The sequence below is a fragment of the Seriola dumerili genome, unplaced genomic scaffold (genome assembly GCF_002260705.1).
Source record: "Seriola dumerili isolate Sdu_G_001 unplaced genomic scaffold, Sdu_1.0 BDQW01000138.1, whole genome shotgun sequence".
NCBI lineage: Eukaryota > Metazoa > Chordata > Actinopteri > Carangiformes > Carangidae > Seriola > Seriola dumerili.
In genome coordinates this window covers 11,633,115-11,653,796 of record NW_019174393.1, presented here as the reverse complement: position 1 = coordinate 11,653,796, position 20,682 = coordinate 11,633,115, and the positions used below count along the sequence as shown (strand labels likewise).

Here is a 20,682-nt window from a genome sequence, read left to right as displayed (position 1 = left end):
TATGCCTTACTATGCTATGTCATTTGATGCCTCACCTCACTACGATGATATTATGACCATTTATGCCTTGATATACTATCATGATTTTTTGACTATTTATGCCATACTATACTATGACGTTTTTTGACTTTTTTTGCCATACTATACTATGATGTTTTTTGGCATTTTTATGCCTTACTATGCTATGTCATTTGATGCCTCACCTCACTACGATGATATTATGACCATTTATGCCTTGATATACTATCATGATTTTTTGACTATTTATGCCATACTATACTATGACGTTTTTTGACTTTTTTTGCCATACTATACTATGATGTTTTTTGGCATTTTTATGCCTTACTATGCTATGTCATTTGATGCCTCACCTCACTACGATGATATTATGACCATTTATGCCTTGATATACTATCATGATTTTTTGACTATTTATGCCATACTATACTATGACGTTTTTTGACTTTTTTTGCCATACTATACTATGATGTTTTTTGGCATTTTTATGCCTTACTATGCTATGTCATTTGATGCCTCACCTCACTACGATGATATTATGACCATTTATGCCTTGATATACTATCATGATTTTTTGACTATTTATGCCATACTATACTATGACGTTTTTTGACTTTTTTTGCCATACTATACTATGATGTTTTTTGGCATTTTTATGCCTTACTATGCTATGTCATTTGATGCCTCACCTCACTACGATGATATTATGACCATTTATGCCTTGATATACTATCATGATTTTTTGACTATTTATGCCATACTATACTATGACGTTTTTTGACTTTTTTTGCCATACTATACTATGATGTTTTTTGGCATTTTTATGCCTTACTATGCTATGTCATTTGATGCCTCACCTCACTACGATGATATTATGACCATTTATGCCTTGATATACTATCATGATTTTTTGACTATTTATGCCATACTATACTATGACGTTTTTTGACTTTTTTTGCCATACTATACTATGATGTTTTTTGGCATTTTTATGCCTTACTATGCTATGTCATTTGATGCCTCACCTCACTACGATGATATTATGACCATTTATGCCTTGATATACTATCATGATTTTTTGACTATTTATGCCATACTATACTATGACGTTTTTTGACTTTTTTTGCCATACTATACTATGATGTTTTTTGGCATTTTTATGCCTTACTATGCTATGTCATTTGATGCCTCACCTCACTACGATGATATTATGACCATTTATGCCTTGATATACTATCATGATTTTTTGACTATTTATGCCATACTATACTATGACGTTTTTTGACTTTTTTTGCCATACTATACTATGATGTTTTTTGGCATTTTTATGCCTTACTATGCTATGTCATTTGATGCCTCACCACACTACGATGATATTATGACCATTTATGCCTTGATATACTATCATGATTTTTTGACTATTTATGCCATACTATACTATGACGTTTTTTGACTTTTTATGTCATACTATACTATGATGTTTTTTGGCATTTTTATGCCTTACTATGCTATGTCGTTTGATGCCTCACTATACTATGATGTTTTTATGACCTTTTATGCCTTAATATACCATCATGATTTTTTGACTTTTTATGCCATACTATACTATGACGTTTTTTGCCTTTTTTGCCATACTATACTATGATGTTTTTTGGCATTTTCACGCCTTACTATGCTATGTCGTTTGATGCCTCACCATACTACGATGATATTATGACCATTTATGCCTTAATATACCATCATGATTTTTTGACTTTTTATGCCATACTATACTATGACGTTTTTTGACTTTTTATGTCATACTATACTATGATGTTTTTTGGCATTTTTATGCCTTACTATGCTATGTCGTTTGATGCCTCACTATACTATGATGTTTTTATGACCTTTTATGCCTTAATATACCATCATGATTTTTTGACTTTTTATGCCATACTATACTATGACGTTTTTTGACTTTTTATGTCATACTATACTATGATGTTTTTTGGCATTTTTATGCCTTACTATGCTATGTCGTTTGATGCCTCACTATACTATGATGTTTTTATGACCTTTTATGCCTTAATATACCATCATGATTTTTTGACTTTTTATGCCATACTATACTATGACGTTTTTTGACTTTTTATGTCATACTATACTATGATGTTTTTTGGCATTTTTATGCCTTACTATGCTATGTCGTTTGATGCCTCACTATACTATGATGTTTTTATGACCTTTTATGCCTTAATATACCATCATGATTTTTTGACTTTTTATGCCATACTATACTATGACGTTTTTTGACTTTTTTTGCCATACTATACTATGATGTTTTTTGGCATTTTTATGCCTTACTATGCTATGTCGTTTGATGCCTCACCATACTACGATGATATTATGACCATTTATGCCTTAATATACCATCATGATTTTTTGACTTTTTATGCCATACTATACTATGACGTTTTTTGACTTTTTATGTCATACTATACTATGATGTTTTTTGGCATTTTTATGCCTTACTATGCTATGTCGTTTGATGCCTCACTATACTATGATGTTTTTATGACCTTTTATGCCTTAATATACCATCATGATTTTTTGACTTTTTATGCCATACTATACTATGACGTTTTTTGACTTTTTTTGCCATACTATACTATGATGTTTTTTGGCATTTTTATGCCTTACTATGCTATGTCGTTTGATGCCTCACCATACTACGATGATATTATGACCATTTATGCCTTAATATACCATCATGATTTTTTGACTTTTTATGCCATACTATACTATGACGTTTTTTGACTTTTTATGTCATACTATACTATGATGTTTTTTGGCATTTTTATGCCTTACTATGCTATGTCGTTTGATGCCTCACTATACTATGATGTTTTTATGACCTTTTATGCCTTAATATACCATCATGTTTTTTTGACTTTTTATGCCATACTATACTATGACGTTTTTTGACTTTTTATGCCATACTATACTATGATGTTTTTTGGCATTTTTATGCCTTACTATGCTATGTCGTTTGATGCCTCACTATACTATGATGTTTTTATGACCTTTTATGCCTTAATATACCATCATGTTTTTTTGACTTTTTATGCCATACTATACTATGACGTTTTTTGACTTTTTTTGCCATACTATACTATGATGTTTTTTGGCATTTTCATGCCTTACTATGCTATGTCGTTTGATGCCTCACCATACTACGATGATATTATGACCATTTATGCCTTAATATACCATCATGATTTTTTGACTTTTTATGCCATACTATACTATGACGTTTTTTGACTTTTTATGTCATACTATACTATGATGTTTTTTGGCATTTTTATGCCTTACTATGCTATGTCGTTTGATGCCTCACTATACTATGATGTTTTTATGACCTTTTATGCCTTAATATACCATCATGATTTTTTGACTTTTTATGCCATACTATACTATGACGTTTTTTGACTTTTTATGCCATACTATACTATGATGTTTTTTGGCATTTTTATGCCTTACTATGCTATGTCGTTTGATGCCTCACTATACTATGATGTTTTTATGACCTTTTATGCCTTAATATACCATCATGATTTTTTGACTTTTTATGCCATACTATACTATGACGTTTTTTGACTTTTTATGCCATACTATACTATGATGTTTTTTGGCATTTTTATGCCTTACTATGCTATGTCGTTTGATGCCTCACTATACTATGATGTTTTTATGACCTTTTATGCCTTAATATACCATCATGATTTTTTGACTTTTTATGCCATACTATACTATGACGTTTTTTGACTTTTTATGCCATACTATACTATGATGTTTTTTGGCATTTTTATGCCTTACTATGCTATGTCGTTTGATGCCTCACTATACTATGATGTTTTTATGACCTTTTATGCCTTAATATACCATCATGATTTTTTGACTTTTTATGCCATACTATACTATGACGTTTTTTGACTTTTTTTGCCATACTATACTATGATGTTTTTTGGCATTTTCATGCCTTACTATGCTATGTCGTTTGATGCCTCACCATACTACGATGATATTATGACCATTTATGCCTTAATATACCATCATGATTTTTTGACTTTTTATGCCATACTATACTATGACGTTTTTTGACTTTTTATGTCATACTATACTATGATGTTTTTTGGCATTTTTATGCCTTACTATGCTATGTCGTTTGATGCCTCACTATACTATGATGTTTTTATGACCTTTTATGCCTTAATATACCATCATGATTTTTTGACTTTTTATGCCATACTATACTATGACGTTTTTTGACTTTTTATGTCATACTATACTATGATGTTTTTTGGCATTTTTATGCCTTACTATGCTATGTCGTTTGATGCCTCACTATACTATGATGTTTTTATGACCTTTTATGCCTTAATATACCATCATGATTTTTTGACTTTTTATGCCATACTATACTATGACGTTTTTTGACTTTTTATGTCATACTATACTATGATGTTTTTTGGCATTTTTATGCCTTACTATGCTATGTCGTTTGATGCCTCACTATACTATGATGTTTTTATGACCTTTTATGCCTTAATATACCATCATGATTTTTTGACTTTTTATGCCATACTATACTATGACGTTTTTTGACTTTTTTTGCCATACTATACTATGATGTTTTTTGGCATTTTCATGCCTTACTATGCTATGTCGTTTGATGCCTCACCATACTACGATGATATTATGACCATTTATGCCTTAATATACCATCATGATTTTTTGACTTTTTATGCCATACTATACTATGACGTTTTTTGACTTTTTATGTCATACTATACTATGATGTTTTTTGGCATTTTTATGCCTTACTATGCTATGTCGTTTGATGCCTCACTATACTATGATGTTTTTATGACCTTTTATGCCTTAATGTACCATCATGATTTTTTGACTTTTTATGCCATACTATACTATGACGTTTTTTGACTTTTTTTGCCATACTATACTATGATGTTTTTTGGCATTTTTATGCCTTACTATGCTATGTCGTTTGATGCCTCACCATACTACGATGATATTATGACCATTTATGCCTTAATATACCATCATGATTTTTTTGACTTTTTATGCCATACTATACTATGACGTTTTTTGACATTTTTTGCCATACTATACTATGATGTTTTTTGGCATTTTCATGCCTCATTATGCTATGTCGTTTGATGCCTCACCATACTACGATGATATTATGACCATTTATGCCTTAATATACCATCATGATTTTTTTGACTTTTTATGTCATACTATACTATGATGTTTTTTAGCATTTTTATGCCTTACTATGCTATGTCGTTTGATGCCTCACTATACTACGATGATATTATGACCATTTATGCCTTAATATACCATCATGATTTTTTTGACTTTTTATGTCATACTATACTATGACGTTTTTTGACTTTTTGTCATACTATAATATGATGTTTTTTAGCATTTTTATGCCTTACTATGCTATGTCGTTTGATGCCTCACCATACTACGATGATATTATGACCATTTATGCCTTAATATACCATCATGATTTTTTGACTTTTTATGCCATACTATACTATGACGTTTGACTTTTTTTGCCATGCTATACTATGATGCTTTTTGGCATTTTTATGCCTTACTTTATAATTTCGTCTCATTCCTTGCCATACTATGACGTTTTCATGACCTTTTATGCCTTAATATACCATCATGATTTTTTGACTTTTTATGCCATACTATACTATGACGTTTGACTTTTTTTGCCATGCTATACTATGATGCTTTTTGGCATTTTTATGCCTTACTTTATAATTTCGTCTCATTCCTTGCCATACTATGACGTTTTCATGACCTTTTATGCCTTAATATACCATCATGATTTTTTGACTTTTTATGCCATACTATACTATGACGTTTGACTTTTTTTGCCATGCTATACTATGATGCTTTTTGGCATTTTTATGCCTTACTTTATAATTTCGTCTCATTCCTTGCCATACTATGACGTTTTCATGACCTTTTATGCCTTAATATACCATCATGATTTTTTGACTTTTTATGCCATACTATACTATGACGTTTGACTTTTTTTGCCATGCTATACTATGATGCTTTTTGGCATTTTTATGCCTTACTTTATAATTTCGTCTCATTCCTTGCCATACTATGACGTTTTCATGACCTTTTATGCCTTAATATACCATCATGATTTTTTGACTTTTTATGCCATACTATACTATGACGTTTGACTTTTTTTGCCATGCTATACTATGATGCTTTTTGGCATTTTTATGCCTTACTTTATAATTTCGTCTCATTCCTTGCCATACTATGACGTTTTCATGACCTTTTATGCCTTAATATACCATCATGATTTTTTGACTTTTTATGCCATACTATACTATGACGTTTGACTTTTTTTGCCATGCTATACTATGATGCTTTTTGGCATTTTTATGCCTTACTTTATAATTTCGTCTCATTCCTTGCCATACTATGACGTTTTCATGACCTTTTATGCCTTAATATACCATCATGATTTTTTGACTTTTTATGCCATACTATACTATGACGTTTGACTTTTTTTGCCATGCTATACTATGATGCTTTTTGGCATTTTTATGCCTTACTTTATAATTTCGTCTCATTCCTTGCCATACTATGACGTTTTCATGACCTTTTATGCCTTAATATACCATCATGATTTTTTGACTTTTTATGCCATACTATACTATGACGTTTGACTTTTTTTGCCATGCTATACTATGATGCTTTTTGGCATTTTTATGCCTTACTTTATAATTTCGTCTCATTCCTTGCCATACTATGACGTTTTCATGACCTTTTATGCCTTAATATACCATCATGATTTTTTGACTTTTTATGCCATACTATACTATGACGTTTGATTTTTTTTGCCATGCTATACTATGATGTTTTTTGGCATTTTTATGCCTTACTTTATAATTTCGTCTCATTCCTTGCCATACTATGACGTTTTCATGACCTTTTATGCCTTTTTTAGGTATTTCTATGCCATTGTATGCTAAGACTTTTTTTGGCATTTTTATGCCTTACTATGCTATGTCATTTGATGGCTCACCATACTATCCCATTTTGAAGACCTTTAATGCATTAATATACTATCATGTTTTTTTTTATTTTTTTTGCCATACTATACTATGATGTTCTCTGGCATTTTCATGACTTACTATATCATTTTGTCTTGTGACTTGCCATACTATGACGTTTTCATGCACTTTTATGCGTTAATATATGATGTTCTTTTGACCTTTTTTGCCATTGTATACTAAGACTTTTTTTTGGCATTTTTATGCCTTACTATGCTATGATGTTTTCATGAACTTTTATGCGTCAATATACCGTCTTTTTTTTTTTTTTTTTTTACTTTTTATGCCATACTATACTATGACGTTTTTAGGTATTTCTAGAATGTCATAGTATAGCAAGGTATAAAAAGACATGAAAAGGTCACAGGCATAGAATAGTGCAAGGCATTAATTGTTAAACATTATGAATGTTTGTATTTGCTTATATTGTTAAAATCTCACAGATGGATGATCTCAGGACCTCTGAAGAAGGGCAAGTAAAACCTAAGAGGCGCCACGGATGTGATCACATCAGAGAGTTATTTGGAGAAAGATCTCAGTGTGCCTTGTACCAAATCTTTCCTTTGTTCACGAATAAAACCAGCCACATTGTGGTGTTGACTTGTCGGTCTGAATGTGTTTACTTTTTCATCTTTCTGACATAATAAATCATCTTTTCAATGAGGCATAATAAACGACATAGTATAGTAAGGCATAAAAAGTCATAATATAGTAAGACGTAAAAAGTCAAAAACGACATAGTATATTAAGTCATAAAAACGTCATAGTATAGTGAGGCATAGGAAGTCATATAAATGACTTGGTATAGTAAGGCATAAAAATGTCATAGTATATCAAGGCATAGAAAAAGTCATAAAAACTACATCGTATATTAAGGCGTAAAAAGTCAAAGAAACCTCAGAATAGCAAGGCATAACAACCACACAGTATAGCAAGGCATAAAAAGTCATAGAAACGTCATAGTGTACTAAAGCATAAAAAGTCATGAGTACAACATAGTATCATAAGGCATAAAAACTCATGAAAATACCATCGTATAGTAATGCATAAAAACATAGTATTGCAAGGAATAAAAAGGCATAAAAACGCCATAGTATAGTGAGGCGTAAAAAGTCATAAAAATGTCATAGTATAATAAGGCATGAAAATGTAATAGTATAGCATGGCAAAAAAACGACAGTGCACTAAGACATAAAAAGGCATAAAACCGTCATAATACAGTGAGGCATAAAAAGGGCATGGCAAGGAATAAAAAGTCACTGTATACAACGCATAAAAATGATATAGTATAGTAAGGCATAAAAAGGTCATAGTATAGTAAGGCATAAAGTTGTCATAGTATATTAAGGTATAAAAAAAGGCACAGTATAGTAAGGCATAAAAAGTCATCATATTCATGTTGATATTTTCATGAGGATTTTTCCACAGAAACTACCCCCATACTTTGAGAGATCCACCATTTCATGTTTACTCCTGCAATCAAACTGACTGCTAGCCTACAGAAGACAGAAGCCAGGGTAGCTTGCTAGTTAATGCTAGATAAAATGGTTAAATAGATATTCTCACATGAAATGAGCCTCAGATAGCCCTTGCCCTTTTAGTCAATCAAATGCTAGCATGCCTAAAATCGGTTGTGTTGGAGACATATCCTCTTGGAAAGCACATTGGAATGATCAAATGTGACTTCACTCCAAACACAGTGCGAACGAGTTCACTCAAATATACGTCCATAAGCAAACCTACACCCTTGTAAGAAAGCTCCCCTGCAGAATGTGAGGTTTTCTCCTTCTGCCAACACTGTATGACAGCTGCAGGAAGCTTGGAAATACACACTCTACATCTTTTATGTTCATTCTGGATTTTCTTACCTTTGGCCATTTTCCCGTTTTCCATCTCCACAGTAATCTAAGCTAAACAGCTGCTGGCCAAAACCTTACATTTAACAGAGATATGCAAGTAGTATAGATCTTCTCATAACTGTCGACAAGAAATAATTTCCTAAAATATCAAACTACTGTCTTATGTTTCTGGTTCTTTAAATTGTGCATACTTTAACGGTAAACACTGACTAGCTGTAGTAATAGAATATCTGACTTTTGGGACTTCTTTTCCTGGATTAAATACAACCACATTCCAGCTTGTGCAAGCTTCCTCATCAAGACACACCACCAGCTTCACCTTCTGTTCGTGTCGCTCAGATGCTTCCTGCAGCCCGAGTCTCGGTTTGTGACCCTTCAGCACACGGACAGCAAAACTACACAACAACCATGAGGCTCACTCTCCTCATTAAGAGTTACTCACAACTTCTGCTGCTCATTGATTCGGGTCTGGAGCACATTGATCTGGAAGTCAGGTCACATTTATTTTAGATAGGTGCCCTGAGGACAGCCTTGCATTAGAAGTGTAGTAGTTTCAGCTTTCAAAATATGTGGCTTTTTCAGGGCTGTAGACTGTGCACCATCAGTTTGCAAAGTTTGGCTTTATCATTTTATCTAATTAACTAAATTGATGTAAGAACATAAATCAGTTTAAATTGTTAATATATTATAGATGCGCTAATTTCTTAGGCATGCCATAGAGATTTCTTTTTTTCTTAAAAAAAAAAACAAAAACACTAAGATCTACATCCTATTATTTCCTTTTTTGCAAGCAAAGACCATTAACAAATATTAAGAAATTTTGGGAAATATACTCCCTCATTTACTGGGAGTTAGCAGGGGAGATTTAATGCTACAGCTGGACCCAGCAGCCAGTTCGCGTAGCTTAGCATAAAGATGGGAAACAATTAGCCTGGCTCTGTTCAAAGGTAATAAAATCTGCCTAGTACCTATAAGGCTCACTAGTTAGCATATTATTTTTCATTGGACGGAGCCAAGATAACCGTTCCCCTGTTTCCAGTCTTTGCTAAGATAAGCTAATTGGCTGCTACTTTAGCTGTAACTTCAGATTTACCATACAGACATGAGAGTATTTCCCCAAATGTCAAACTATTCTTTTAAAAACATTTCCTAACCAGACTGAATTAACTTTTAAACTAACACTATTGTTTTAGAGGCAGGTAAATTTGGAGAGAAAGGGTTTTCCCTTATGCGATTTCACGGAGCAATCGCCACATGAACATCCCGAGGCAAAGTACTTACATCATATTTCTGTCTCTTCAATTTCTCGCCAAGGTCAAACTTCTCAGCTTCCAGTGTCAGCAGCCACTGCCACAGCTCATTGGCCTTCTCCCTTTTGAGCAAAAACCAGGAGGAGTTAAGAAACAGAAAACTCAAAGGCCCTGTTAAAACTGTAAAACACTGACACTGGGAATGGGAAGTTGATGGCGGTTTATAGACAAACAAATCACCTGCATCAGACTGGAAATATGGTTATCAGTCTGTCTACAGAACTGTGAAAAATAACTGCTTAGCAAAAACTCTGTGTCCTTACTTCAATTTGTCCTCATTGAGATGGTCAATGTTGAGAGGCTTCCTCCTCTCTGCCAGGATCTTCTTCTTCTTCTCTCTCTCCGTCTGCTTTTTAGCTCCCTTCTTGCCATCTTGCTGGATGGGAGAATTAAAAAGACGAAAGAACAAGAAAGAAAGAAGCCACATTTACACTACAAACTAAGCAGCAAATTTTGAAACTCAAATGTATGTGTGCTTATGTGGGATGACTGACCCTCTGTTGGACACCACCAAACTGCTGAGTCCTGTTTGTCAGAGCTTTTTTCTTCTTGGCGTCCTCATCCAGCTTCTTACGTGCCTCCTCCAGCTCCTTCCTCTCCTTCTCTTCCTGCAGTACAGATTGTACAGCGTAGTCATGGGGGAAAAGAAACACCTGCTCACCTTTGAAATACTAAAGTAACCTTTACCATAGCTGCAGGAAAATCTGTTTGCCATGACAATAAGCTTAATTTTGATTTCAAGATTTACCTACATTTACTTATTTCTTTGGCCACTTGGGGGCAGTGGATACAAGGTGTAACCACAACATCAACATATTACTTTTTAGGTTGATCTGCAAAGTTACCATTTATTCAGTTCATATGGAGCAACTTTATTTACGATTCATTTGAAACCGTGTTTCTGGCTTTTAAGCTGCTAAATGCTATACTGTGTTCACTACCTAGTTGCTAACTTTGAATTGTGTGCCCATTATTCCTGGGGAAGGCAGTGTATAGCTGCCTGCAGCAGCTGGAAACAATGCTCTGGGAGCCTTGAGAGTGAACCAAAACATTAAAGCTGCAGGCTGTAAAACCAAAACGAGCTGAAAGACACTAAAACGCTCTGTATAGCTATAAGAGGTACTGCAAAATTTGGTAATAGTTGTCTTCCTTTCATATTAAACAGTTGTTTTATCCATTGTTATTATCAAAAGGATTGACTAGTGCAGCTTTAAAGTAAGAAAGAGAAAACTCCATCTTGGGGATACATTATTTTTACCCAGCAGTCCTAATGTAGTGAATAATAAAATCATAAACAGAAATCATAACTACGAGGCAAAGACTTAAATTTGATCTAAATCTAGGTCGTCTGAGCCGATATTAAAGTTGCAAAGGACATTTTGTATTGTGACATTAATAAACTTGGCATAGCACACTCATATATTCAAGATTGGCCTTTCTCTGGTGCTTTGCAATATATCACATTAAAGAGAGGAAATATTGGCAAAAACATAATGGATAGAGTATTCCTCCACTGTTGATTAGTAGATTGTATCTGTCACTTCTGCAGCCAGAGAAGATTTCCCACCAGGAGACACACATGTCCCACTCCCTAATTGCATTTGGGAACTCTGTGAAACTACAGGGTGCCAGTCATTTATTTGTTGTATACAGGGTCATGTCCTGAAAAAGATGAGATGACTGATTACTCACAGCAAGGCGAACCTGCCTCTCCTTCTCCTGCTCTGCACGGATCCTCTGCTGTTCAGCCCTCTCAGCACGACGCTTCTCCTGCACATCCATGTCCACACACAAACACACACAATGTAATTGTTGGGTGGTGCATCACTCAAGGGATCTAGCATGCTTTCCTTAAAGACTTACGATCCTGTTAACGAGAGCGATGAGCTCCTCCTCGTCCTTCTTCCTCTGAATGAAGTGGGCCTCGATCAGAGACTGCAGCTCTGTCAGATCCTTCTCCTGACGCTTCTTTTGGATGTCCTGCAGTCATATACACACATTTGTAGTGCTTTACTCATGATATCCATTCCAAAACCTCAAAATCAAGACCTGGGTTTAGGATTACAGAAGCCCAAACCAACTCAAACTTATTCAGTTACCTAAAAGTCATGACACTAAACTATTAGACACTTAGTTCTCACAAATCTAGAAGTATATAAGAAAAGCAGGCAGACACCACCTTGTAGATACATACACACAAAAAAGAAAAACTTTCACCATACATTTACATGAAATATTTAGTAGAAATACAGAACTACTCATTCTGTATTCATTAATTATAAATTCATGATAGTGTATTTGTATCCGTGTTGCATAAAGAAACACTGCCCATACACCTTTCTGTGTGTTTGATGAGGAAATCAATATCACTCATGTCTGTGCACTAAAAATAAAGCCCTAGCCATCAGCCCGTGAGCTTAGTTTAGCATTAAGACTGGAAACAGTGGGAAACAGCAAGCCTGGCTCTCTAAAAAGGTTAATACATAAATAAATCCTCTCTAATCTATCTTATTTTCTTTTAAACCTGTACAAAAACTAAAGTGTAAAAACGTCCTGTTTCCAGTCTTTGTGGAAAAGCTAAGTTAATGGTCTGCTGATGCATCTACATGTGAAAAAAAATTGACCGTCTCATGTAACACTCAGCAAGAAAATCCCTAAATGTCAAACTATTCTTTTAAAATGGCATCAATCTGGATGCCCCAGTGGCTCAACTACTGGAGCGCATACTACTTAGGCTCAGTCCTTACCGCAGCAGCCATGGGTTCGAGTCTGACCCAGCCCTTTGCTGCATGTCATCCCCTCTCTCTCTCTCTCTCTCTCTCTCTCTCTCTCTCTCTCAAACTTTCCTGTCACTCTCTCACTGTCCCTATCTAAACAAAGGCAAGAAAACTGCCCCAAAAAATAACTTTAAATAAAATGACATCAATCACTCACGTCAAAGTCGACTTTTTCTCCCTCTGGTATCTTAGGCACAGCTATAGCCGGAGCAAATGCCCTGAAATATAACATTACTGGGTTAGAATAACAAGAACTTTAACTAGTCACCAGTTGGATGATGGGGAATGATTCAAATTCAAATGATGAAAGACTTACTTTGGTTTGGGTTTTGAGTCATCTATTACAGTAAAAAGGGATAATCACAGTTAAGATACCACCTAATACAGTATACTTTTTCATCTTCCGTACAAGTTTATTTTAAATATCAATTAAGTTTTTAAGACCAAATATTAAACCAATATATTTGTGATATAAATTTTTTATCTAACATGTCAAATAGTTTGATCATTGATAAATAAAATGACAATGCTCACTTAGCCTGACTCTCTCCTGCAGGCTGAGATTATCAGTGACTGAATCTCAAAACTGGAACAATAGGCAGCAAACCCACTCAACACACACTAACAAAATGTACCGTGTCTGTGAATAATTACTTGCTGGATTCTGTACAAAAGATTTGGTCCTGTCTGTTACAACTATCATGCACTGTCTGTAGCCATTTTATACACAATGTCCAGCACAGTGGCCACATAATGAACAGCATGTGTAACATAATGTGCAACAACATGCTGAAATTCAGTGCACTCTGTCTTAAAAAAAAAAAAGAAAAAGAAAGAAAAAAAAAGGATTTCTTCATGGTGTCTCAAAAGCTGTTTTTGAAATACCACATAGCCTTTATTTTGGCAGTGTTTGTGAGCATGTGTTGTACAGCACTTTGTGGTTTGCAGCACTCATCAAACAGACAGTTGAAGACACCAGACATTCCTGTTAAACTACAGTAATGATCACAGACTTTAACCATAAGGCCTCCTCAGCAGGCAACAGTACCTTCATCTGCAGCTGGAGACTCTACGGCAGAAGACATTAAAAAAGACTGTTAGTGCATCAGCAGGCAGAATGCAAATGGATTTACTGTATTATTCACAAATACTATTTCACTCAGAGCAGATATCTGCTTTATATATTTTGATATGACAGACGTCCCTGCCTGTCAGAGGGAGAAAGGGAAAGTCTAAACGGTTTCTGTATGCTTTGTCATACTGGGTTACGGTGTGAGTATTCTAAGGGGTTTCAAGCCATGAAAGCTTAGGTTACCTTCAGATAGCAGGGGCAGTTCTTTTATAAGTGTTTTAACAGAATAAATAAGGCACAAGAAAAAATAAATAAATAAAAAATAGCACCATATATGAATTCTTCTGTAACAGGGATTTGTAAAGATTGAAACTTACTATTATTATTCCCCACAAATATCTCAGCACTAAGGTCTTCTTGCCTCAACTAAATGACTGCAAAACAAGGTGGGATGCACATACCAGAGTGATATAGTGTTATTTAGTCACACCATGCATAAAAGTTTGAACAGATACACCATATGTTACCTTCCTCTGCAGGCTCTTTGCGAAGGCAATGTGAGCAGACAGTTGATCAGCGATCATGATCAGTGGAAGAAATGGAGAATAGCTCATCAGTAAATATTCATGGTATCATTCAGCTACAATATGTTCATGTTACCTAAGGTAATGATTCAACCAAAACATGCTGAAGTAAAAAGAAAAGATGTCAGACATCAAATCAAAATGCTACTTTTTTTCCATAAATAAGAACACCAGTTTGAACTGGAACAGCTGACATTCGAGCAATTACAAGAAGGCTATTGATTATTGTTGCACAATAGAATTTAACAGAAGAAAAAGTCATTACCTTCAGCGGTGGGAGGTTCTGAGGTGGTGTGAAATAATGAAAATTTGATTATATGCAACAATTCCATTTTATACAAACAATCTCTCTTTGCAGTCTTAAAGCAAGTAAATACATACTGTGTATGCGGTGATGATGAAGAGGTTTACAAAACATTCAAATTAAATAAAAAATATTACTGATGATTAAAATTGAAATCTGAAATATCAGTTTTGTGTCTGTAAATAGATAAAGCCAAAGTAATAATAGCCAAAGTTTCAACAATAATCAGCAGTGACTTTTTCTTGCAGGCAAACGGTAATTTTGTCTGAGTAGATGTCACACTTTAAACAAAGTGGATATCTCATTTTGGAATGATTTCATCAAATACTAACTCAGCAGGCGGCTCCTCAGCAGCCAAACATTGCAGTGATTAGTGAATACTCAACATGAAAAAGCTAATATTGATAAAAGTAAATGAATAGTGACATGCTGAAGTGAATGAGAAGAGATTGAAAAGACTATTTAATATTTACTAAGATGTGCAGATGGAGGCTCTATTTGAAGAGAATAAGAGCTTTTATATAATTTGTATGTAATGCACAAGCAATGCTTTGATTATTCTATAAAACAGCAGCTGCAGTTATAGCCTACCGGCACATAGAAAAATGGAAAAAGAAGAAAATTACCTTCTACTTCAGGTGCAGCTTCTTCTACATAACAAGAACATGACAAAGATTAATGAAGCCATAACCTGTCATTGTTGGCCAAAAAGCATGACAGAAGAAGACGTGGTGCCCAACACACACTACAGTAATATCCCACAAGTGTGAAAGTGAAGAAAAAAGTGAAAGGCATTATTTACAGACAAAAACAACTCATACAAACCTTTCTTTTTCAGTGCCTCTATGACTGAGTGAACAAAATATGGATTAGTGGATCAGTGAGACGCTGGCAAACAGCTTGCGGCTGGGATTTGGTCAAACTCCGAGCACTGTGATATTGTCTCTTGGGATGCACTGAAAAAACAGTGCTGGTGTCTACATTCATTCTGAACAAAGCTAAAACAGGGAATGATCTGATAACAAACTGAGCCTGTGAGCTGTTTGTAACAATACAAAATCTCAAAACATAACAGAACAACAGGAAAAAAAAATGTGCAGTTTTTCTCTGTCTACTGCTCAAAAGTACCAATTTATAAATGCAACGTATAAAGTTCTGCATTCAACTTACTTAAATAAAAGTATCAAAACTCAGGGGAGCTCATAGACATGGGGCCTCAACTACACTACTTTTCTGAGAGGGGTCACAAGTCAGTGTGACCTCATAAACATGTTGAGAAATACACTAATTTGCTTTCTTGCCAAAGGCAAGAGATGTTCGTACCTGCTGGTTATCTTAGATTAGCATAGATTAGCATGAAGACTGGAAACAGAGGAAAGCCTGGCTAGCTAAACCACAAATCTTGTCGACACTTTTTAAAAAAATTTATTTATTTATTTTTTTTTACAGATTAAACAAAAGATATAACGTGTTGATGTGCAAGCTTTAGAGGTAGCTGTTGGGTGGATTTTGTTACCTTTGGACCGCAGCTTCCTGCTTCCATTTTTTTGATGGGAAGCTAAGCTAACCAGATGCTAGCTCGGGCTAGATTCTCAGCATAGACATTAATCTTCCCATCTTACTTGGCAGGAAAGCAAATTGTCATATTTCTCCAAAGTCAAACAGTTGATTTAACAATACATTTTTTGTAACTATAGTCAAATACTAGTTAAACAGAAAGTTAAATAGCCTATTTCTCACAAAAAGTACAAAGAGCAGTACTCGAGTAATGTGCTCAGTTACTTTCCATCACTGATGCTTTTATAATGTGTTTTTGCAGTTTATAAAAAAAATATGAATATAATGTTATTTGTCCAAATAATGGCATGTATTAAAACACCACAACATACAGACTTTTGAGTCAAATCTGACTTGGAGTCAAATCAGAAAACCCTCCATGCAACCTTTGTCAGAATATTGAAACACAGATGTATGAGTGCTAAAAATGGGATGAAGATAATTTTGATACAAAGTGACAGTTATACATGAGCTGATGGATCAGTGTTGACAAATGAAGTGTTAACGTTCAAACAGAAAATACATTCAGCTAGCTTGCTATGGTTTTCATCACTGACAGCAGACACTAACAGCAGTAGACACACAGGAAACAAGACTATACACACACACGAAGCCGTGCAGAAGCCTTTACCTTCCTCTTCCTGGGTTTCTACCTCTGAGTGGACATAATCAGGTCAGCTACATCTCGCAATGGAAGCTTGGACGTGACATTTTGCTTTCAAAAACACAGTGAATGCTCTCAAAGCCTTTACTTACCTTCCTCCCTGAAAATAAAAGAAGTGAAGATTTGAACTTTTGGATGAATAAGTCAAAATCATACTTTGTATATAAAAACAAGAAATGTTTGGAAGATATAGTGAAAGTACTCACAGCATCTCCTCTACTTCTACCTCTACTTCAGACATCTTGGATTAAAAGTACCTGAATCGAAGCAGAAAGCACACAATAAATGCAAATATCTCCACTTCAATTTATCACACAGATTGCAAGACTCATTTTTAATGAATTCCTTTGTTTTGAGTTAGTAACAGAATTTTAATGCAGCTGTTAAATTGACACACACTCACTCACACAAATACTCAGTTCTCTTGGGCTCAATATAATTAGGACTGTTCACATTTATTTTTGTATTTTAATGTTTTTCTTGCTGTGATTTGTATTGTTGTTTGCCTTCTTGATATTTTCCTCTTTATCTTATCAACTGTAATGTTTTTTACGAGCTCTTGAGATTTCTTTCCCTCGGACAGATGGGTTGTAGTGCTTTTCTTTTCTTCTCCTTTCAGTGCTTTTATCATTTGTGCAAACAACTAAACGCAAAACCTACAAAGAAAAAAAAAAAAAAACAAAAAAACCCTTTGGCTACATGCTGGGAGATTGGAGCAATTGTAGAATTTGAAATGATTCCACCATGGGCACTGCAAGCAGAGGCCCAGGGCTTTAAACAGCTCCAGGCCTAATCCTCAGCCATTTCCTCTTGGCACTGATCAAGGCTTCAGGCAGTCGACTGGAGTCTGAACAGCACTGAAACTACCAGGACTACAAGAGTTCTTCAGGGACACCCTGACTTTTCTGAAGCCACGCATATCATATTAGCTTTGATACGTAAACAATTTTCCAGGTGCTCAAAAGACTTTGAAGTACACAAAGAAATATCCGTCATAATGCTTCCATTTGATTTCAGTTTACTTGATTCATTAAAGGGGCATTCCAGAAATTTTACTTAATTTACCTGTCATGAGGAGTACTTGTCAACCTGTATAAACAATTGTACAATGTCCTCTGTGGCTTTGGAAGGAGCTTTACAAAGTCTGAGAAAATAATCCTGATGATGTCATGGTGATGCCATCAAGGTTATCTCAGACTTTTCTGAAGAAAGTTTGAAAAGAAGTGAAAGAAGTAGGCTACACTCTGTTGAGTTGCATAATGGGAAATCTAAGATACAGTGTTTTGAAGCTTGATCCATACATACCAATGAAGGAAGGAAGGAAGGAATAGTTTGTCATTTTTGAAAATACACTTGTTTGCTTTGCTTCGTTCTGAGAGTTAGATGAGAAGATCGATACAACTCTTGTACCTGGAGTCCAGCTCAAGATTTAGTCCAGAACTTTACCGCGTAAAACCACAACTTGTGGGGGGGGGGGGGGGGGGGGTCGTTTTTGTATGACTTAGACAAACAAGATATAACATGTTAATTTCCACCCTTTAGATTTACGTGTAAAATGACTTTTTATTTTTATCTTTTTAAAACCTTTGGAAAGAGCTTGGCTTTCAATATTTACTGTACAGATGTGAGAGTCGTATTTATCTTCACATCTAACTCTCGGCAAAAAAGCAAACATGCATTTTTAATAAAAAATTTGTAAAGTATTGTGCAATGCTAAATCATTTAAGAAAATACAGTAAGCTTGTATGCATTGGAACAATTCCAATTATATACAGTATCTTTATATAAAGACGGGTAACTATAGTCGATCTAGCCTCCATAACCTAACAAAACAACACCAGGGTGTTTGGGGTCAAGGTTACAGGGATGAATGCAATAAGGCCGTGGTATCACTAGGTTCCTTATATATCAGAATATGATTGTGCACAACAGTCCCTTGGACCACGTATTTTCCACATGCTTATAAATCACCAGATCATAAAACTGGTGTCAGTGGAGCTGAACAGTGGGGGAGAGCAAGGGTCTATTTTTAAGAATAATAGAGCGTGCTTTTGAACAGGTGTGGAGCTACTCCTCCAGACAATGGGTTTGGCTCACCTCAACGTACTCACAGTAAATCAGTGAGCTGGGACCCACATTCAGACAGGCTATTTTTGTCATTGCGGTTTGGTCAGCTGCTGGTTGGGGAACATTTTTATAACAATGCCTCTCAGGACTTTGTCTTGTTTCTTAAACATATTCCTCATCATAGAAACAAGTTCATTCCATTTTTTTTGTGTAATAATAGGAACATATTTCATATACATGTTGGATGGGTGATGTTGGGACAGAGAAAATTAGCTCCACATCTCCATTTCCACCGTCCCTCCTCCTCCTCCTCCTCCTCCTCCTGCCTGGCTGCAGTCCTGTTCTTTTTTTCCCCCCAAGTCGTTTCAGCAGGCCAGCTGCACATTCAATCTCTACATGCCATATTTACACCTTCCCTGTATATGGTTACTGTCCAAAGTCATGCTTCTGTTTAAATTCTGTTACATCTCTGCTCAAATTCAAACATGGTGGTGCATGGAGTCCCAGTGTGGTTGTTACTTGTGTCGTCAGATCTGAGCAGTTTACGTCAAAAGACGAGGGAAAGAGAAATACGAGGAGGAGAAAGTGAAGAGAAAGTGAGCGAGCCTGGGAAAGACAGAAAAGGAGAAATAGACGAATACCATCTGGCTGAAGAAAAGCACTGACTGGAAACCCAAAAAGAATTCAGTGTGTGTATGAGGGCTGTCATGGCTGGGGTATTAAATGTGTATTTGCTTTAATGCATGCGGTCAGTCCCCGTCTGGCTGAAATTGTGGAATAACACACAATCTGACAGAGGCAGGAATGTTGCGGGTGCTGGTTTCGGCATTAGGCAGCATTAAGTCAAAGCCCAAAGCATGCTACCAACACGGCAGTCTCAGGGGCGAGCTTAGCACCTTCTTCACCAGCATATGCACTGCTCAGATCAGAATACATCAAAGAAAAGCCATCATAAAATCTTTAAGAGTCTACTTAGGCACCGCCTGAGCCAATTTCATTCAGCATTCATGGCTTTGTATGAGTTAACAGCTAGATGTTAGATCATGCTGAGGGGTTTTATGGATTTAATTCAGCACAGCTCGTCTAAGTTTTTGTCAAATTGATCAAGATTTTTAAACAAACGGACAGATATTTTCATTAAAAACTGCAAAATATGAACTGAACATCAATACAGAGTTAAAAAAAACAGTGATTGAAAGATGTTACTGACGTTTTTACTGTCATGCACCCAGAGGTCATGGTCGTGCTCTTACCTCGTGTATATCCCTGAGGAAGAGACGGGATTAGCAGCACGTTCAGGTCTTATTCTTTCA

The 20,682-nt window shown here is 35.2% G+C and overlaps 1 protein-coding gene across 2 annotated transcripts in view; it reads right to left on the bottom strand.

The window, feature by feature from the left end:
* The window catches only part of LOC111224534 (troponin T, cardiac muscle isoforms-like), a 25,962-nt gene extending 5,280 nt beyond the window's left edge, over positions 1-20,682 (bottom strand). Inside the window, exons 1-15 of one of the 2 annotated variants that reach the window (XM_022749067.1) lie at positions 20,623-20,682; positions 17,509-17,559; positions 17,395-17,402; positions 15,708-15,731; positions 15,043-15,060; positions 14,721-14,735; positions 14,170-14,190; positions 13,438-13,459; positions 13,279-13,339; positions 12,208-12,324; positions 12,037-12,114; positions 10,839-10,952; positions 10,608-10,720; positions 10,316-10,406; positions 9,477-9,517 (exon numbers count right to left, since the gene is read on the bottom strand). In XM_022749067.1, the coding sequence (XP_022604788.1) occupies positions 9,477-9,517; positions 10,316-10,406; positions 10,608-10,720; positions 10,839-10,952; positions 12,037-12,114; positions 12,208-12,324; positions 13,279-13,339; positions 13,438-13,459; positions 14,170-14,190; positions 14,721-14,735; positions 15,043-15,060; positions 15,708-15,731; positions 17,395-17,402; positions 17,509-17,543 (758 nt within the window). In that variant the 5' untranslated portion in view covers positions 17,544-17,559; positions 20,623-20,682. The remainder of the gene's footprint in view (positions 1-9,476; positions 9,518-10,315; positions 10,407-10,607; positions 10,721-10,838; positions 10,953-12,036; positions 12,115-12,207; positions 12,325-13,278; positions 13,340-13,437; positions 13,460-14,169; positions 14,191-14,720; positions 14,736-15,042; positions 15,061-15,707; positions 15,732-17,394; positions 17,403-17,508; positions 17,560-20,622) is intronic. The other variant, XM_022749068.1, reaches the window with a different exon arrangement.